Source organism: Chamaea fasciata, unplaced genomic scaffold (genome assembly GCF_029207755.1).
Source record: "Chamaea fasciata isolate MVZ Bird 193981 ecotype frontalis unplaced genomic scaffold, bChaFas1.0.hap1 SCAF_2, whole genome shotgun sequence".
In the NCBI taxonomy this organism is placed as follows: domain Eukaryota; kingdom Metazoa; phylum Chordata; class Aves; order Passeriformes; family Sylviidae; genus Chamaea; species Chamaea fasciata.
Genome location: NW_027094087.1, coordinates 54,534,089 through 54,552,842, shown reverse-complemented (window position 1 = coordinate 54,552,842; position 18,754 = coordinate 54,534,089). Strand labels below are relative to the sequence as shown.

At 41.4% G+C, this 18,754-nt stretch overlaps 2 protein-coding genes across 3 annotated transcripts in view; both read right to left on the bottom strand.

Annotated features, from left to right (window-relative positions):
• The window catches only part of ZC3H13 (zinc finger CCCH-type containing 13), a 46,252-nt gene extending 43,230 nt beyond the window's left edge, over nucleotides 1–3,022 (bottom strand). Inside the window, exon 1 of one of the 2 annotated variants that reach the window (XM_066176187.1) lies at nucleotides 2,831–3,022. The gene's annotated coding sequence lies outside the window, so the exon portion shown is untranslated. The remainder of the gene's footprint in view (nucleotides 1–2,830) is intronic. The other variant, XM_066176189.1, reaches the window with a different exon arrangement.
• A 1,061-nt stretch (nucleotides 3,023–4,083) lies between these two features.
• On the bottom strand, nucleotides 4,084–17,409 carry CPB2 (carboxypeptidase B2). The gene is made up of 11 exons (XM_066176186.1): nucleotides 17,322–17,409; nucleotides 13,965–14,040; nucleotides 11,946–12,070; nucleotides 11,746–11,854; nucleotides 11,117–11,218; nucleotides 10,466–10,570; nucleotides 7,794–7,910; nucleotides 7,255–7,345; nucleotides 5,841–6,043; nucleotides 4,738–4,822; nucleotides 4,084–4,614 (listed from the first exon to the last, which is right to left on the bottom strand). Exons 1-11 carry the CDS (start codon nucleotides 17,390–17,392, stop codon nucleotides 4,430–4,432), a joined length of 1,269 nt encoding a protein of 422 aa, XP_066032283.1. The 5' UTR covers nucleotides 17,393–17,409; the 3' UTR covers nucleotides 4,084–4,429.
• Between the last annotated feature and the right edge of the window lie 1,345 nt (nucleotides 17,410–18,754).

Below are 18,754 nucleotides of genomic sequence, written 5' to 3'. Positions count from 1 at the left end.
GAGACATTAAAACAGTATTGAAAATCTCAGATGGATAATGGGCAGGTTTGGTGTTTCTGAGAAGGTTCCTTGCTCATAAACAAGTACTGTTAGGGGAAAAAAATTACGTGTTTCATTTCCAAATTTCTCAGACTGCACATTAATGGAGAACCAAGAATACTTTATGGGAACATCCCAAAAATATTCCCCTTCTCAAACATTTTCATCTTCTCCTGTTTTACCAATGATGACCAGAGTCCGGCTATCAATCCCATGCTGATGGCCAGTGCAGTGACTTTCCATCAGATGTCTGTGCCTCTGAATCACCATCTCCTTATGAGACACTAATGAGGGACTAGATTAGACAGCTGGGAGTATCAGTGTGGACTGAGCCTTAAGCATTCTCTACATTTCAAATAATTATCACCAGGATAAAAAAAAAAAAAAATTAAGTAGAATATTATGCACTTCTCTATTTCAGGTACAGGGCATTGCATTGCTGACTCTACTTAGGGGCACTGAACTTTCTGCTGCTTCTGAAACTAAGCAAAGTTAATTTTATCCTCCTAAAATAAATTCTATACCTAAAATTTTACTGTAAATTATCACTTTTCCATGCAAAAATAAGATCCATGACAATCTTTACAATAAATTAGAAATATTGTAACACTAGGATAACTCATTCACGGATGCATCTATGTTATTCTTTAAATGAAGTAACTTTCCCAGGGTGAAAGACAATCTGTTAATGACATTAATTACACTACCATTTGAAGGAGAACACACCACAGAGTGTTATTTACATGAATCATCTAAAATGTGACAGACTTGAGAGAAGTGAGTGCACCTAGTGGGCACTGACCAATGAACTGAAATCAATGAGACATGGTATGACTGACACAGCATTCACTGAAGTTCTGTGGTTTTTATCACCAGTATTCCTATATTTTGGTGTCAAGCATGCTTAACATTTTTCTTCAAAATCAGCGTGATACTACATAAGTTACAATCAAGAGATATCTGAAACCCCTGGTTTTCTGTTAGAAAAACCTAATCCAGCCCCTTGAAAAAAATGAATCCTGAAGGATTCTACAGGAAAACTTGAAACTGAGATGTAACAGAACAAAAGTAAAGTTCAAAAACAAGAAAACATTTAAGGAGATAAAAATCTCTTTAGAAGTCCAAGACATCACTCATAAGCATGTCAATGTCTGCGCATGCACACCATACCACACACAAGCTAAGCATAACATCACTTCAGAAAATCCTACCTGTGAAGAGATAAATAATATGCCATTTCAAGTAATAAGTGAACTTACTTCAAAGTCCTACAGAAGTTCAGATACAAACTCATTATTAACACTCCTTGATATACTAAATATATGTTGAAAACTAAGTAACAGCTTTGAGGATGGTTTCCTGCACTTTTTAAAATGAAGAGCTTTTACCTGAAAATATTTCGGGTCCTATTACAATGTTAACACTTCCACATCACATCGCTAATACAGGAGCAAAATCTGAAAAAGCGCTATGGGTTTACTACCTAAAAATATTACTAAAAATGGTAAAATGCACTCATAATGAACATTCCAAAAGAGCAGTCAAATACACAGAGAAGCCTGTTAGACACAAAACTAGAAATTAATCCAAATTTAAAAACTCCTTGTTGGTAACTCATCACCATAGTAACTTGAACCTATCCCTCTAATTACACATATGATATGTCTCCATTAGTAGCAATAGGCAGCTGCTAATTATGTTTGCACGAGAACAAAATCATGGTTGGCTTTCCACAGGTGAATAAAGACATCAGGCCCCAGTACGATATCAGGAAGTATAGAGGATTCCACGCCCTGTCTAACAAAGTCTTCATATTCAAAGATGTTCCCCCAGACTACTGGACAGCCTGTGCAGACTGGCGTGGCCAGGTCCAAGTTCACTCTGCCTTAGTATCCAGCTTGCTGGATACACATAGTCCAATCAGTGAGCCGCATCAGCACACTAGCGCGCTGTCACTCTCAGCAAACATGCTGAGAAGCAGGGTGTGTTTATCTCGGGCACAGCCACATAAAGCCACAACTCTTTAGTGTTCACGTACACTGGCTGAGTCCGTCCATTCCCGTCTGCACAGAGGAACCGTGAGTGTTTCCTCACCAGCCCGAGATCCCTCAAAGCGCTGGTTGCTAACCCACTGAGAGCCAAACACCTGATCTTCAAACAGTCTTGCAGAAGGTTGGCAAGAAATCAACGGTGGAGTGAGAATCCATCGAGAAGCCAAAGGCGAGGCCCTACGCAGACCACCCGTAACACACTAACCCAACGTGCCCGGCTACCAGTTCTGGAAGGGATGGGAGTTAGCTGTAGCCGCCGCCTGAAGGAATGGTGATGAGTGAATTTATACAAGCGAAATTAGTAGTCCCTCTTGAGCACATAAAGCAGAAACTATTTTACTGCCAGAAAGTGGGAGAAGAGCACTACTGAAGTGGGAGAAAAAAAAAAAAAAACCCAAACAAAACCAAAACCCAACCAAAGAAACCCCACGAGCAGGGAATATCCCAGTATAAGGGAAGCAGCAGACTCCCGCACGAGCACCAGCTGACGGAACGGCACCCCGGGCACACGGCAGGGTGGCGCCTCCGGGCGTTCACCCCCCGCTCCTCGGGGTGCCCCCGCTGCGGCCCCGGCCGCGCACCAAGCCGGGCGGGAGCGCGGCCCCGTCCCGCCGCTGCGCTCCGCAGGCCCAGCGCGCCCGAGGCCCGGGGCCGGAGCCGGGCGGGGGGAAGGGAACGCGGGGGCCCGCCCCGCCTCTCCGCCCCACCCTCCGCGCCCGCGGCCGCCCCGCCGCACTCACCGGCTCCTTGCGCTGCCGCGCCGCTCCCCGCCGCCTCCTCCGCCGCCGCCCGGGGCGGAGAGGGTGGGAGGGGGCGAGGGGGGGGTCCGTCCTCCCGGGCCTGAGCGCGGAGCGGCGCGGGCAGGATGGGGAGGAGCGCGCGGAGCGGCGCGCGCCCCCGCGGACCCGCCGCTCCCGCCCCGCGCGCCGGGACAGCCGTCGTGGGAGCGCCGCCGCCGCCACCGCCTCCGCGCGCCCTTCCCGGCGGCCCTCGCGCCGCCCGCGCCGCCGCCGATGATGACGACGATGATGGCGGCGGTGACGTCGCAGCTGGGAGGGCGGTGGCGGGAAGGTCGGAAGCGGCAGCGCCGCCATCTTGGGGAGGGCGGGGTGGGCGCCCGGCTCCGCCTCCCGGGAGTGGCAATGGGGTCGGCAGAGGCCTCGGAACGGAAATTTGGTGAGGGGCGGCTGGCGGAGGTGCAGGTGTTTAGCCTGGAGGAGGCTCAGGGGTGACCTTTATCGCTCCCTACAACCACCTGAAAGGAGATTTACCCAGGCGGGGGCGGTCTCTTCTCCCTGGCAACAAGTGAGGGGATGAGAAGACCTAGTATTAAGCTGCACCAGTGGAGGTTCAAGTTGAACATTCGGAAGAAATTCTTCACAGAAAGGATGATTAAACATTGGAATGGATATCTGGGGAGGTGGTGGAATCACTTTAGCTGGAGGTGTTTAAGGAAATACCGTACATACCGAAATACTGATACGCAGTGCCCTGGTCTAATTGACAGGGTGGTGCTGGATTGTAGCTTGGACTCGATGATCTCGGAGATCTTTGCCAACTTCAATGAATCTGTGTTTCCGTGATCTTCAACTAGAACAGGCTGCTCAGAGCCCCATCCAACCTGTCCATAAATGTTTCCAGGGATGGGGCATCCATCACCTTTCTGGGTGACCTGTGCCTGTGCCACACCATACTTATTGTAAAACCTTCTTTCTTAATCTAAACCTGCCCAATTTTGATTTAAAACCATTTGCCCTTGTCCTGCCACCTTACAAAGGTCTTACAGAGTCTTCAGGCCGGTGCTGTGCAGCAACAAACCCTTGGCTGCAGGGTGAATGGACTTGGTTAATTGTAGTGGAGCAGCCTCTGGGCAGCTGCCACTTGGTGGCGTGGCCACTTGAGTGTGCTTGTCTTGCTGTGAACACCCTTCCTGTTTCACAGTGGGCATGATAAGTGGGGTTGTCCTCTTGTAACAAAATCCTACAGTAACGCAAATGACCTGTGTGGGGGAATCTCTTCTGGGGATGGAGTCTGCCCAGTGCGCCCTGTGTCAGTCAGAGACTCCTTCATCTGGAGTTCTCACCATCTAGTGGGACGTGTGTGCTTTTTTTCCCCTATACTATGCTCCCTCTATTATACTTGTGGTGCAGTGAGCTACCATTGTGATACAGGTATATAAGTATGGCTGAAAATAACTGATGTGTTCCAAAATACAGGAGGTGCAGTCATTCTGGGGTTTTGCCTATGTAGAAAGAATTTCAATAAAGGAACAGGCTTTTTTTTATTACATTTTTGTAAGTAACTAAGTGCAGTCATGCTGGAATAAATTATATTCGACATCACAAATTTTGTAGGACATGTTGAGCTATCTCTTTGACAGCAGAAAGTGCTTCTAAGCAAGTTGGCTTGATTTCTCGAGGAGGAAGCAAAAATCCGTAAGTTCCTGTGTCACGAAGCTCAAAGGTAAAAGAATATTTAATGCCAAGATCATAAGCCCAGTCGTCGGATCCTCCAGGAGCTAAATCTGTGTGAGGGAGGGAAAATAGAAAAATTGCCTGAAACCAGACCTTTTTCTGTTCAGAAGTTGTCTTCTGATGCTAGCAAGGATACACTGTCACGCCTTTCATTGCAATAAAGTCATACTTACAGATTGTTTGTGCACCAGCACCAGGTTTGTAAGTTTTCCGAGTTGTCCTTCTTATAGCTTTAGCTGCTTTCTGTGCCAGACTTTCCTGAAATTAAACAAAACATTTTTAACTTTAGGGTGTTGTTATAATAGATAATAGGTAAGCAGTTAGAATTTACTTACAGTGTGCTCAGGATTTCCCATTAGTTAAATAATCATATAAAAGGTTCTAGAAAACCCACTGAATGTGGTAGAAGTTTTCAGCATATGCCCATGCTACAGATTGCATTTCTGCTGTAGAACAGATAAAAAGTATAGATGGGACCTTATCCCCACTTCTGGCAGAAAAGTGTTGTCAAACCATTTGTTCTCATTCATCTCATATTTTTTTCTTTTCTTCCACAGTATTTAAGTCACTATTTAAGTAATATTGACAAGTATGACAGGAAAATATATTGTTTGAGGGGATTCTACTCTTAAGCTACGAAGAAGACTGAAATGCTGAGAATCAGTGCACCTCTCTGTGCTTTACAGGGAAAGAGTAACTGTTCTGTTTTGAACTCTGCTGTTTCCAGTGAGTTTGTACTGTGTCATTTGGTGGCTCAAGAAAATAAAACTGTACATGTGCAGGATATATTTTCCATCCTACCACTAAGACAATTTTAAATAAGTATTTCTAGAAAAAGCTTTAATAAGAGTAGCAAGTGTCCACCAGAATACCTCATTGCTGAGGTATGTAAAGGGTGTTTTCGACACCCAATTAATTTCAGAGGTTATATAAATCCTACAACATAATAAAGAATTTGCACATATCTATCTTTTCAAGATGTCCAGAACAGCAGGACTTTGCTCTTTTAGCAGCAGCTTCAACTTATTAGGTTTTTTTGATGTGTAATCAATCTGGAACAAATATTTTCATTTTTTCTGTTGCCTTCAGAAGAAGCTTACTGACTTACACACTACTAGACCAGCCTAGACTTTTTAAAGTGTAAAGAACATCAAGAAAAATGTCATTTCCTTATTCTTGATCCTCACAGCACAGTGACTCACTCATTACAAGACTAATCAAGCTGAGTGAATAGTTTTGAAATAAGTGTGAAACTTCAGGAGGTGGGAAGACTTACCAGCTCCTCATGGTCTTTGCTTTTCTTCATAGTGTAAGAATATGGAAACAACACCAACTGGGAGTAGGAGTGCATGGTTATGTAAGCTTTGATGATGTCTTTGTGGTCTCTGACAAAGCGAGCCACTGCTTTCACTTCAGGCTCAGACTCTGGGTAGGGTCCACAGTATGTCTCCTGGCATTCAGAGTGAGATGCTCCTGGACCTTTAACCAAAAAAAAAGTGCACAGTTTTGCTCCTTTACTTTTTCCCTTCTGCATTTCTGTTCATGGAAAATCCAAGAGTATGAAATGAAAGAGCAGAGTATGATGTTAATACACAAGAAATCATGGATTCCACCATGCTATGGAAAGAACTCACATTCTTTTAGAAATCTCTGCGAGCCTACTGGGATTTCTCACCTATAATGCTCTTACAATCAAGGAGAAGATGTAGAAAAAAGGAATTCAAAGACTGGATAAAAGGTCTTAGAGGAGAGGATGAATATGCTTCATTTAAAATTATCACGTGATTGTGAGATCATATCTTAAAATCTAGAAGTGCTACAGGAAAAAGGCAGTTCTACATGATTATTTATCTTGTGGGAAAGCAAACTCCCAATGGGAAGCTGAGGAAACAAATCAAAATGAAGACTTTTGAGAAAAATTGACAGTGGAACAAGTTATCAAGAAGACAAATAGGATTCACCACTTCTGCCTTCAGAATAAGACCAAATAACTTACTGGAAGCAGTCAGGATCTTTAGTGTTTAGGGAGAAAAAAAAAAAAAAGAAGCATGTTTTTCTTGATATAACAGCCATGGATGGTTTAGCATTGGGCTAGAATGACTGAAATCTATATAGGACTTCAGTGTCAGCACTGAGTGAAGTCAGGTGTGATCTATAGGGTAACATTTTAAGGCAGCTGTTCTGCAGACTATGAAAAAACTTAACAAGTACCAAAGTGCCTGCACTAATTAACTATGATGTAATCTCCATAAGAATCACTAAGGGCCAAAAAATGTTGGTCAGCCCAGCATTATGGAAGCATGATGGAGCTGATTAGTTTGTACGCCACAGCGGAGCATCTACTCAGCCGGAAAGTGCAACAGGCCTTGGGTGACATGGCAAGGGCCACCTCTTCCCTCTTTCTTCCCACTAACAGCCTCCCCCATGTGTGCCATGGTCTGATGGAAGGGGCTCTGTTGTGCTGGGAAGAGGTTCTTCCATGGTGTGTTATCTGGGGATGAAAAATCCTGAGTCCCAAAAAGAATTATCTAAAGCTGGGAAAGTTTTTGCCGGTTCATAACAGATACTCAGCTCCATTTGTCTTTGTATTAACTTTGTGGAACAGTAGATGAAAATGTTTTCAAACTGAAAAAAATTACAGGCCAAAAGTGAGGCGGGGGTAGAAAATTAGGAAGAAAATTATGTCCTACCACACCAGTGTGCATCAAAATTCCTGTTCATGTCAGTACCAATGCACTTGCTGTTACCGTGCGAGGAGCGGCTTTTTCTCCACAGCCGATTCTATGGAATGAAACACACAAGCCATGTTGAGGGAAAAATGCTGAAAAAGTGAATGCACCACCTCACTGGCTAGTTAAATGTGACTTCCCACTTGTGCCCCTACTGTCCTGTGCTAGTGAAGACCAAGGAAGATTCCAAAACCACAGTCTGTTTATCAGCAAGGCTGGGTGTTAAAAGGAAATGTTGGGTAGGATCGGAAGTGATCACATTCTGATTTCAATGGAATTTGAAAGGACTGTGGAAGGAGGGCAGAAGACATAAAGTTTGGCCAAGTATCTGAGTTTAGGAGCACAAATCCAGCATTCTGTGGGCAAAGATGCAGAAATTCCAAGCACAGAGTAAGAGTTTGGGGTGTGCAGTTCCAGGATGGAAATATGCCTTAGCCATACACAATGATAATTCCCATAAATCAGTACCTTGCACAACCTGTCAAAAAAGGTCTACATACAGAGGGGTGGCTCCATGTGTACTCATAACCATCCACATTTATCACAGGCATGATGTAGAAATCAAAGTGCTCCAGAAGGTTTGTCATGGTCTGATCTCTCTCACGCACATGGATTGCCTGTAAAGCACAGGGGAAACATATTAAAAGCATTTGTAGTTGTTATTTTTCTTACCTTCCTACAAAGGTACCTGGTGGCATGTGTAAAATAATTGTGCAATTATCAGAGCAGTCTACCTGAGTCTGATAAGGCTCATCACATAATGGAAATGGTTCAATAGCAAAGTAGCTCTCTGCTCAGAAGTGCCATGGGGAGAAATTGATACAGTCAGTCAGATACACAGGGGAGAAATTGATAGAGTCAGTCCTTTAGTGTGAGTGGGCAGTCATGAGACAGAAATGAAGCCTATTAATAGGAAGGTTTGAGCTTTTGCTGCCTGTGTAAGTAATAGAAACCCTCCCCCCTGCCCAAAAAACAGCAAGCTCCAAAATAACAAGCAATATTTCAAATGGCTGCTGTACATAACATTATTTATTCTGGTTACACTGTGAGTTTAATGCAACTATATGATAAGAGTCAGTAAGATCTACATTGCTAATTTTGCCTCACAGCTTATTTTGAAGGCTTTAGTGATACCAAACCTGGTTGTTGGTCCATGACAAAAATATAAATTTTAATCTAGATAAGTGGGTTTACTACAATTAGAATAGACTAAATCCTTCATCATCCTTTTTCTTTTTTTATGCCTTACTTAGATCACCTTCTTTCATTTTAAATCCTTCCTAGTTATCCTCAGGCAATGGACTACCTTTGACTAAATGAGAAATGTCAATCTTTCTACAATCTTAATGACAAAATCAAATTATAAAAAGTGGGCCCATTATAAAGAATGCCTAGGATTTGCTAGGGGGAGCTGATGATTTTAATGCATGTGTGTAGATGTGTATTAATGTCCGATTTTAAAATTTAAAATTTTTAAAATTTTTAAAATTCTGTATCTCTTACTTCATGAAGAGATATAGAAACAAAATTTGAATTTAAACCACATTAATTAGATCAAAGGAATGAAGAACCTAAATGTTCAGCTTGTTACTTCTGAAAAATGCTGCAGGGACATGTCACTGGCAAAATGACAGCACAGCTGGTATTTATTTGGAGCAGTGTGAAAAGGGCAAATGCATTTCTATCCAGTGGAACCTTGAAAGCTGGGATTATCAGTGTGTCACAAGGTACATTCAGCTGTATCTGTCCCTAACTCCTGCAACATCCTTTGAAATGTTTTAGGCATTGAGATTTTATAGTTGTGACTGATGACAAAAAAAAATACTTTTCTTTTATTGTTATTATTATTATTATCATCATCATCCTCCACATTATTTAGTTCCATCATGGTCAAATCATAATTCACGTTTCAAGGACTCATCTCTGTTGTTTCTTTCTCTGACTACAGTACTGGTGAAGTCTCAGTGTCATCTAGTTTATTTTTACTGTGAACTTCTTTTTTTGTGAAAAAGTAATAATAAATAATATCTCAGAACATTAACTGAGCAAGATAGGCAGCCTTGTCTGGGCCAGAAAGGCCTCAGAAATCTTTTCCTGGTCCATACCAGGGACTGGATCAGCAGCTCAGCATAAGGAGTTGAGCAGAGATGCCTTAAGTTTAAAAAGACCAAGGCAATGTATTTTAAAATCCAGTTGTAAACTGTGAATGTTGTTTCTTTTGGTGCACCTCTGTTCTCTCTCCTGAGCAGTGTAGATAATAAAGATACTAACGATAGATATGTCCATTTGTCTGTGGCCACACATTAAGGCTGGTTAATTTAAGCCCATCCCATCAATGATTAATCTACAGGCTGAACTCATCAGTGGTTTTCTAGTTTCCATGAACTGGTACTACGGCTGGATGTTATTGATCATGTTCTGGAGGTCTGACATGGGGGTGTCACTAGCAGGGAAAATACTTCAGAAGAAGGTTATTTGGCTTTATTCTCTGCAGATCCAGAAAAAAACAGGAGCACAAATGAAAATCATGGAGTCAGCAGAAGCAGCAGCAATAGACACAGGAGTAGGTGATGCATCACAGCCAGTGGATTGCTGGTGTGGACCTGTGCCGTGTCTGGAGCAGGCAAGTTTGGGATACCTGTTCCTCTAGGAAGGCATGTCGGGAAGAGCCAAGGGTTGCTGGACAGCTTGAGCTTACCCTGTGCATCTTCTGATCTGCTCCAGGCAGTGCCAGTTGCAGTAATATGGACACAAGTCACCATATGCTGCATGATTCAGAGCCAAGACCACTCCTGGAATCCACGTGACAGTACAGACATGGGCCTAGTAGATTACCAAACACGTGCTTTTTCTGGCATCCCCTCTCCATCCCTGACCATTCATAACAATAAATGTCTCTGTTGAATTTGCTGCATATACTGTGATAATGCATTTGAGCTCCTCTGCATTCACTCCCAATGACTTTCTGTTTCTCTTATACGCAGATACTCTTATCTACTGACACTCACACACACTGCTATGCTTGCAGCTTAGACACAAATACGTGTTGGTGTTGTGGGAGTAAGTGGATTAAGGCTTTATGGATCCTAGAATGCAATTGGACAGAGGTAAATGACATCAGGATTTTTTGCCTTGCTTTGAAAACAGTAATTTGATGCAATTATGTACTCACATAACCTGTGAACCACAGGCAAAAAGCAGGAGAAATCCATTCTCTAGCGTGGATACCACAGTCAATCCATATGGCATTTTTTGAGTTTTCCTTGCTTTTAGAAATCTGACAAAAGAGAGGTTGCATTCAAATGTCACCATTGTAAAGGGTACCACATAAAAGTGGAAGCAAAAAGGTAACCAAGATGGAAGAAGAAGCATCTGTCTTGTAAGGAGAGTTCAGACTGACCCTGGGTGAGGATACAGCCATTGGTTAGGTTTGCATGCAGGGAGCCACACCCAGGCTGCTTGCAAAGTCCTAGCACAGGCATCAAGACTACAGCAAGACCTGAGGTCAGGTGAGTCTGCCATCACCTATGCAGGGCAACAGACTATACTGGCTTCATCATCAACAAAGGAGAGTATCCACTGTGTCAGTATTTTATGCCTTTGCATGATGGCCTAGATGTAACTTCTTTGTGATCCAGAAAGGAACCTAATCCGGTCAAATGCATTTGCAGCAGTAATGCATCTTACTGGAACACCTTAGGAAACTTCTAAAAAGCACAAAAAATATGAATGTAGGGATAAATTCAAGGAAATGTCCTGGCTAAACCCCATTATATCCTTACAGTAGTACTTCAGAAGTTTTCGCAGTAAGTCACAGGCCTACCTTCAGAACATAAAGTGGTCGTTTTTCATAGGATGATCCAATATATATTTTCTGGAGGAGATCAGAGTGGTCTTCCACTATTTTCTCCATCCAACGATATATCTGCAAGGGAGAAGTTAGTAAGTGGATCTTCTCTCTATTGTTCTCCTTCATCCTGGAAAATGGTCTAGTCTTAAATTCATTCTACCTCCCATAATTTTTATCTGATGGTAAAGAAAAACTAATAATTTAATCCACTTACCACTTTCCTGAATCTAATTTTTGCTAAAACAAACAGTAAGATACAGTCACAACACAGTCCAAATGTAGCCCTGAAATTCCTGTTTAGTTCTATTTGTTTAAGTTGTTATTGATTTCATATTTTAAATATTTACATTTGTTTTGTGAGTTCATTTTGCTTCTGTATTAACTGCCTTTGAATGACAGTTTGAGGCAATACATGCATGAGAGATTTTGTCTGGTGCTTCTTCCTATCTCTGTGAAAGCATTACAATAAATATAACTCTTTATTTGTTGAGCAGTACAGTGGTAATTATTAACTGCTGATGATTTTTTTCCATCTCCATTCTCAACCATGAGACAAATTTCACCCTTTGCATCTACAGATTTTCACAGCAAAAATATCTTACTTCTTTCATTGAATGGTAGTTTTCATAGTATGAGGAAGATCCACGAACATTGACTGTGTCATTGGCAGTCTGTTTTTCAATAATTCCTTGAATGTCTCTCATCAAGACTCTGAATAACAAAGGAAGAGCACAACTTCCTGTTAAATGAATGACAAACAACTTCACAGAATCATTCATGACTACAGATAAAAAATACATACTTGTGTTGGATGGTCAGTTGCCTTAACTGAGCTTTTATGCTATTTATCTTGGATGCCCTGACATAGAAATGGACTTCTCTGTCCTTCTTGATGTTTTCAACAACAACAGGTTGCCAGAGAATGACCTACAAAGTTTCCAAAAACATTTTATTTTTTTTTACTGTGGAAGGAAAAAATATTCTTACTAACATTTAATAAGCATTTTGGAAATGATCAAAGCATATGTTTTCAATTTAAGAGACTGCTTGTAACAAGCAGTTTAATGTTCCTTGTGATATGTAGCATTCTGCTGCCTCTGGAAATGAAATGTGTGTATTTAAGAAAGGTTTATAATGACTTCTGCACAGAAATTCATAAATCAAGAACAAAGACAAGAACATAACCTTTGCTGAGATAGTATTTCTTCTATAATAGATATGTTTAGCTGGTTATTATGTTATATGTTTTCAAGTCTGCTGAGAGTTATTTTCCCTGAGGGTATTTGGAGAATTAATGAAGATCAGACCTGTCTTTGTAGTTATTGCATTCTCTGATGACTTTGATCAGGGAGGAAATAAATGCCAGAAGGGGTTTGAATATAAGTCAAGTTGAAGAAGCAATACAGAGATTAGAAATTGGAGAAAAGTAAGAAAATGAGATTGTTCTTGGTAAAATTAAATATTTTACAATAATAAAATCAGAAGCCAATATATTCAATAAAAGACTGAAACTTCAGAACCAATAATACAAAAAGATCTAGGGGTGACAGCAGTAAATTAGGCATAAATTTAGAGTGAGAAAAAAGTCAGCATAATTTTTGGATGCACTTTTAGGGCATCATACCGCATGAATTCACCAGACAATAGGGTTTACTTTTTTCCTTTATGGTTCTGTTGCAAAAGGAATATTGTTTGAATGATAAATAAACCAGTACAATTGGTTGTGAGGTACTGTTTTTGTCCACCCTTTCCCTTTCCTATTGCCTTTCCTTTTGCCATTCCCATTCTGTTTTTTTCTTATAGCTTGCCCAGTTTATAGTCATGGAAACAAATTGTCCAGTTTATAACCCATGAAAAATATTTGCTTTGCATATTCCCATAAATGACTTGAAACTTGTCACAAGCCCTCTCTGCATTGAGTGTGATGCAGTTCTTCCTGACTTCTTGGGGCTCCTGTGTACAAGAAAGTGAAGAATTGCAGTAGTAAAAAAAAAAAGATGGAGGAGCAGAGGTTTATATTGGTGCAGAAAAAGAGATGTATATGTGATTTAACTTGTGAAGGTGGAAAAGAGCAAGGAAGATTATCAAAATATTTCTGAGAACTCAAGGGAAGGATCAGAGGATGCTAGTAGGGACAACAGAAGGATTTTGGGGTGGGCATAAAATAAATAGGAGCCAAGAAAGACTGGGCATAGACACCTTTAAAAGCTCTCAGTCATATGAAACCCATCCTCAATCATCCTGTAAATTATGTCGATCGAGAGAATGGTTACATCTTTGTTGCAGTGTTGACTTCAAACTGGGGAGGCGTGATTGGGCAAGTGAAGAGATGTTTCAATTTAACCAAATACTCCTTTATCTAATGAAAGATAAAAGCAATAATAATGCAAAAGTAATTTTTAAGATTTTTTTTCTTCTAGATGCTACCTTTGAAATAATACCACAAAAATCCAGTCCTGATCTTCAAAGGTGTGCAGGCCATATAGGTCGAGATCACACTGCTCAAAAGTGCTGAGGTTCCCTAGCAAATATATTCCTACTTACTGTGTGTTGGTGTTTTGCCAGTTTTGCAGTGCCTTAATACACAAAATCAATTGCAGAAATCTGAGCTCTGATATAACTCATCACTGAAACATTATGTAGGGGTCTCCTCATGTAAATCAGATGGTAGTGAGAAATGAAAACCAAGCATTTCCTGTACTGATGTAATAGAACAAATGAATGGAAGTGGGCTAGATCTTTTGTGGGAGGGAGAAGCAGTATTCAGGCACTTGGGGGAAAATTTGGCCCAGAGTTCGGAGAGACAGAATAATCTGTTTACTTCAGTGGTGTTCAGTAAATCCTGAAGAGCTTCAACTTGTTCATCGGTTTGCGGGAGAGCCCACAAAACTTCATCCCTGAAAAATAAGGGTATTTAGGTAAAGCACAGGTACTTGGAACAGCTCCAGTTCATGCACAAGTGGAGAATCAGGCTTTGCCTCTCTCATCTTCCCTGGCTTGGCTGCCGTGAACCCAGAGACAATCCAGTATTGAAGATACTGAATCTGGTTCCAGCCTCTGCATCTGCCAATCAGTAAAATGCATGAAAAAGATGGTGCAGGGCTTTGGTAGCCAATATTTACTGCTGAACACCGACATTGCTCCTGGGAGCTGGCACCAGCACCACAGCCACCAGCCCCAGCTAATCCACAGAGCAGCAGCAGCAGTTGAAAACTAGCTGAGAACAGGAAGATGGCTCCCCTATTGTCCCCTGAATTTCTCTGTTATTTTTCAGCAGAGACATCAGCCCTCCCAGTCTGCCAAAAGCCCTCACAGGTCTGGCAGAAGCCAAACATGATGTTCTGTAAATGTGCAGCACTTCAGTCAAGTTTTTCTGGTCTCCTCATTTGTGTCCCTGTGCTGGTATTGTTTCAGATGGTCTGCAGCACTGTCCTCCCCATCTTTGCCCAGTAACTTATATTTCCCTTCTATTTGAAAACCATGGTCTGGACATGCTGTATAAGACACGGTGCTTCCCAGCTACTCCATGCCTGACTCCAGTGCTGGTGACAGAAGTGAAATTCACGTTCTGGAAAAAAATTAGCACTCTGCATTGAGTCCTAATCAATTAAAAATTGCATTGGATAAATAATGAAAATAACTTGTGTGTGTAGAAGAAGGAGACTCAGGGGAATGACAGACCCATCTTTCCATTTTCTGGGCTGGGGTGGCTCTCAGCTATCTAGTCACCTGGAAGTGGTGGCACCACATAAACCAGGCACGATCAAAGTCCCTGCCAGGCCTGTCTGCAAAGATTGTCCTGAAAAGAAAACAGGTAGGGCCCTCAAAATTAGGGTTTTCAAGCAGCAGAACATGGTTGTCACAGCTTGTTGCTGTGACGGATTTCAAGTCGAAACCTGACAGCATCTGGCAACCAGGTGATTCATCTTTACTTTTAGCCAGGCTCCAAACAATCACTGTTGTTTCTCATGCAGAACCAACAACATGCCAACTCTATTTTTGCCTCCATCATTTGACAGAACATCAAAAAACAATCAGGGATAGGCAAGGTGGGCAGTTTGCCTATTTCTTTAGGCAGGTGCACTCTGAGGTGTGTGTTTGAGGCTACTTTAAAAATGAATGTCTTCTCATAGCTGAGGGAGTCTTTTCACACAGGAGCCAAGAAAAGCCCTGCTGCATCTGGTCTCATTGCGTGATTCCCACAGCCTGAGAGTACCATAAAGAGGAAACTCATGTGTACTTGTATCCCACTGTTTGTTGCATGAATATTTCATCTGAGTGTGGTAAGTACTGAACAGGTGTTATGATTCCTCTCTAGCTCTTGTGATAGAACCTGAATACTCTGAATAAGCTGATCCAAATTCTGCCCTTCCACTTCAGTGTGGTGAGTGTTGACAGCCAAAACTGTAGTTGCTGCCCTTCTCAGTTCCCCTGCTTTGATTTGGCATTATACCCTCTTTCATCTGTCTTCTTCCCCACTCTTTGTAGAAAACACTCAGACAAAAGCTTTATTACCCTTATACCAAGCTCCAAAACAGCCCTCTACTCCCAGCGTCCTCACCCTGCCTGCTGCCCCTGTACAGCTGGACCTGGTCATTTTAAACACACCTCTTTTCTTTCTGTTCTCATGCCCTCCTTCCCTGATTGCTTTCAGTTTGTCCTTGAAAAGATCCTTCTCATTCCCTTCTTTCAACATTCTGCCAGAGTTCCACTGGGCTCTGTCCCTGTTTCCCGTATCTTTTTCCTCTCACTTTTACCTCTTGGTAGAAGTCCAGCTGCCATCCCCACACTACAATACTCAGATCTTACCCTGTAAGTAAGATACATTTCAGTTAACTTTTTTTATGGGTTTGATAACTTCATCTGAGCTGGGCACTGTCTTAATAAAGAAACATGCACTTTAGGGGTTGGGTGAACCTGAGCCAATTTAGATGTGTGTGCTAACCTGAAAGTAATTACCTTCTAAATACACATATTTTCACCCACTAGCTGTACAGAAAGGTGAAGGGGAGTTGTTCCTATGAAAAGCTGTGTAAAAATTCTATCTAGTCAGGTAAATCTCATTATTTTAGCCATTTTCATAACTGGGGCTGGGGGGGGTTAAGCTTCTGCTTTCCAGCGGGAAACACCATATTCTTCTTCAAGAGTCAGACATTCAGTGTTCTATTTAAACATGAAATAAATAAATCTTCAAGTAGCACCGAGCAATATTGTTCCACTGAATTCACCCAAAATCATGTTTGTTTCCCCCTACTTTAACCCTCCCACCTCCATAGCAATCCACAACAAAATAGGATTGCAACACAAAGGGAGAGGAAAGATGCTCTTTTTAAGGCATGAACTCAGTGGTGTTTACCTCTCAAAGGTCTGCAGAGTGGTGCAAAATCAGAGAAGGGATATGAGAAATAATTCACATTTTATTTGTGTAGATATTTTAGTTTGGGAGCAGGTTGTATTTAATCTTAGGTTGTTCAGCTTTGCTTAAAATCACCACATGAGGAACTTATCCTTTTGGTTCTACTTATTAAAACATTTAAGGTTTTTAAACCAGTGGTACATGCAGAAAATAAAAGCACTTTGCCTGTCTTCATCTTTGACATATGTTCTCATGTTTTAAGAAAGTATTTGGTTTCAGGGCATTTCTGTAGTTTATCGATAGGTAACAATAAAGCTGCTTCTGAAACATTGTGCAAATACCAGATGGTTATTCAAAAATGATTTATGCCTGGAAAAACCATCATAAAAGCTGCTTTGGAAAGAAAACAGATTGTTAGCACTTTCTGAAATGGTTTCTCTTTCTACCTCAAGAAGTAATTCATTTAAGATCTTGTTTTAAGGCAAACAAAGCAAATTATTTTTTCCCATTAAATTTCAAAATGCCCTTTATTGGCATTCAAAAGTACTGAATGAACAGAATTGATTTGCACTTAGACCAGAAAAAGTAGTCTTAATATGATTAAAGAAGTAGGATTTATGGATGCAAAGAAGACTTAAAATAATTTCATTTCCCCTACCATCTTTATGTTAAATTGAACCATGTATCCAATTACAAGGGCAATAAATATATGTCAGCCTTTGACAAATGTTTTCTTATGCAACTCAGAATTATTTTGCATCAGTACTTTCCCTGTCCCGCACACACACATTAGAATGCCCAGTAGCATCATTAGATATTTACCTTGGAATAGTGAAGACATGCTTCTCTGGAACCAAGATAAAAAGTGTAAAAAAGAGCAGGTAAAACTTCATCTTCGTGGCACCCACAACAAAACCAAATGCAGTAGGAAAGCTGAGGGTTCAAGACCCACATTATTGATTTTTAAAATGTTATTTAAAGAGTAGTTAAAATTTAATACTGCCTCTTACTTCAACCCCAAGCTCCTGGTGGCTAAGTCAATATAACAGAGCTCCCTGGGGAGGTGCTGCTCACATTGGCGTCATGCATGTACAAGAGGATGAAATACATTTTGGACATTTTCATATTGACAAATCACTTTGTCATCTCAGCCTTTTATTTTGTTGCAGCTACGAACCACAGACATAAGAAAGAACACCAAGCACAAAGCTTTTGTAATCTAGTATTTGTGGAGGTACAGCAGCATGCTGTGCATCCAGCTCTCTTATAAGACATCACAGCCAAGTATGAAGCTGGTTCAAAGCAGTGGGAATGAGGTTAAGCCCAAACAGAAAACTTCTGAACAGGAAAGCCTCTTTTCCTGGCATTTACTAGCAGAGGAAATAAGGAGCAAGTGAGACATATGTTTCTGTGGTGCTTTGATATCCACGTATTTTCCTTATGGATGTCATAAGGGTTACTTTTCAAGAAGAAGTACAAGTGACTCTTCATCTCATTACTAATAATTTTTGCATGCCCCCAAGATTTTCTTCCCATATCTCTATCCAGTTATCCGTACAGGACATGCTGAAAAGCTGCGTGAATTTGGCATGTCCAGAACTGATGATCTCCATCTCCATTCCGTGCTTGAACAGCAAATCCAGACTTGACTAAGACACAGCTGATTATCCTGGTTTAAGTCCTCTTCCAGAGGGAGTTCATTCCAGAAGAGGACTGAGGAGTGAATCAATATGTATGTAATGGGGACACCAGGGAGCCAAGACCTGGATGTGAATGAGGGAACAAAATTATTTGATGCTTAGGGTAATAGCTATACCCTGGGTGAAAAATGCTTGGGAACAAGCCCTGGACCTAAGACTAAGCAATGCAGACTAGGTTGCATCCATGAACATCCTCTAGAACAGCTCTGGAGTGGTCTGGATCAGAGCCAATTCTCCACCTAAGCAGGCAGCCAGGCATTTGGAAGTCAAACACAGCCCTGGGTTTGTTTTTTTTTTTTTTTTTTTTTTTTTTTTTTTGTTTGTTTGTTTTAATTGTTTCAGAGGGGTAGCCCTGTCCTAAGAAGCCAGACAGCTGAGTTTTAGGTGACTGATATCAACAGAGGTGAATCATTCTCCCCAGTGAGTATGCTGAAAATACAACAACACTGAAAATCCCCAAACTGGAGCTGAGCACAAACCAGACACCAAAAGGAAAGGCAAAGAAAGGCTCATGAGAAGTGAAGCCACTGATGCCTTACCTAGACCTTTTAGTTC

Bases quoted from the DNA above. Each gene is read 5' to 3' on its own strand.
- CPB2 (XM_066176186.1), bottom strand. From the start codon at position 17,392: ATGAAGTTTTACCTGCTCTTTTTTACACTTTTTATCTTGGTTCCAGAG. The intron at 11,219-11,745 runs GTAAGATATTTT...TCTCCCTTGCAG, and splicing joins ACTACCATTCAATGAAAGAA to ATATATCGTTGGATGGAGAA. The intron at 6,044-7,254 runs GTAGGACATAAT...TTTTGGTTAAAG, and splicing joins TTTTGATGCACACTGGTGTG to GTCCAGGAGCATCTCACTCT.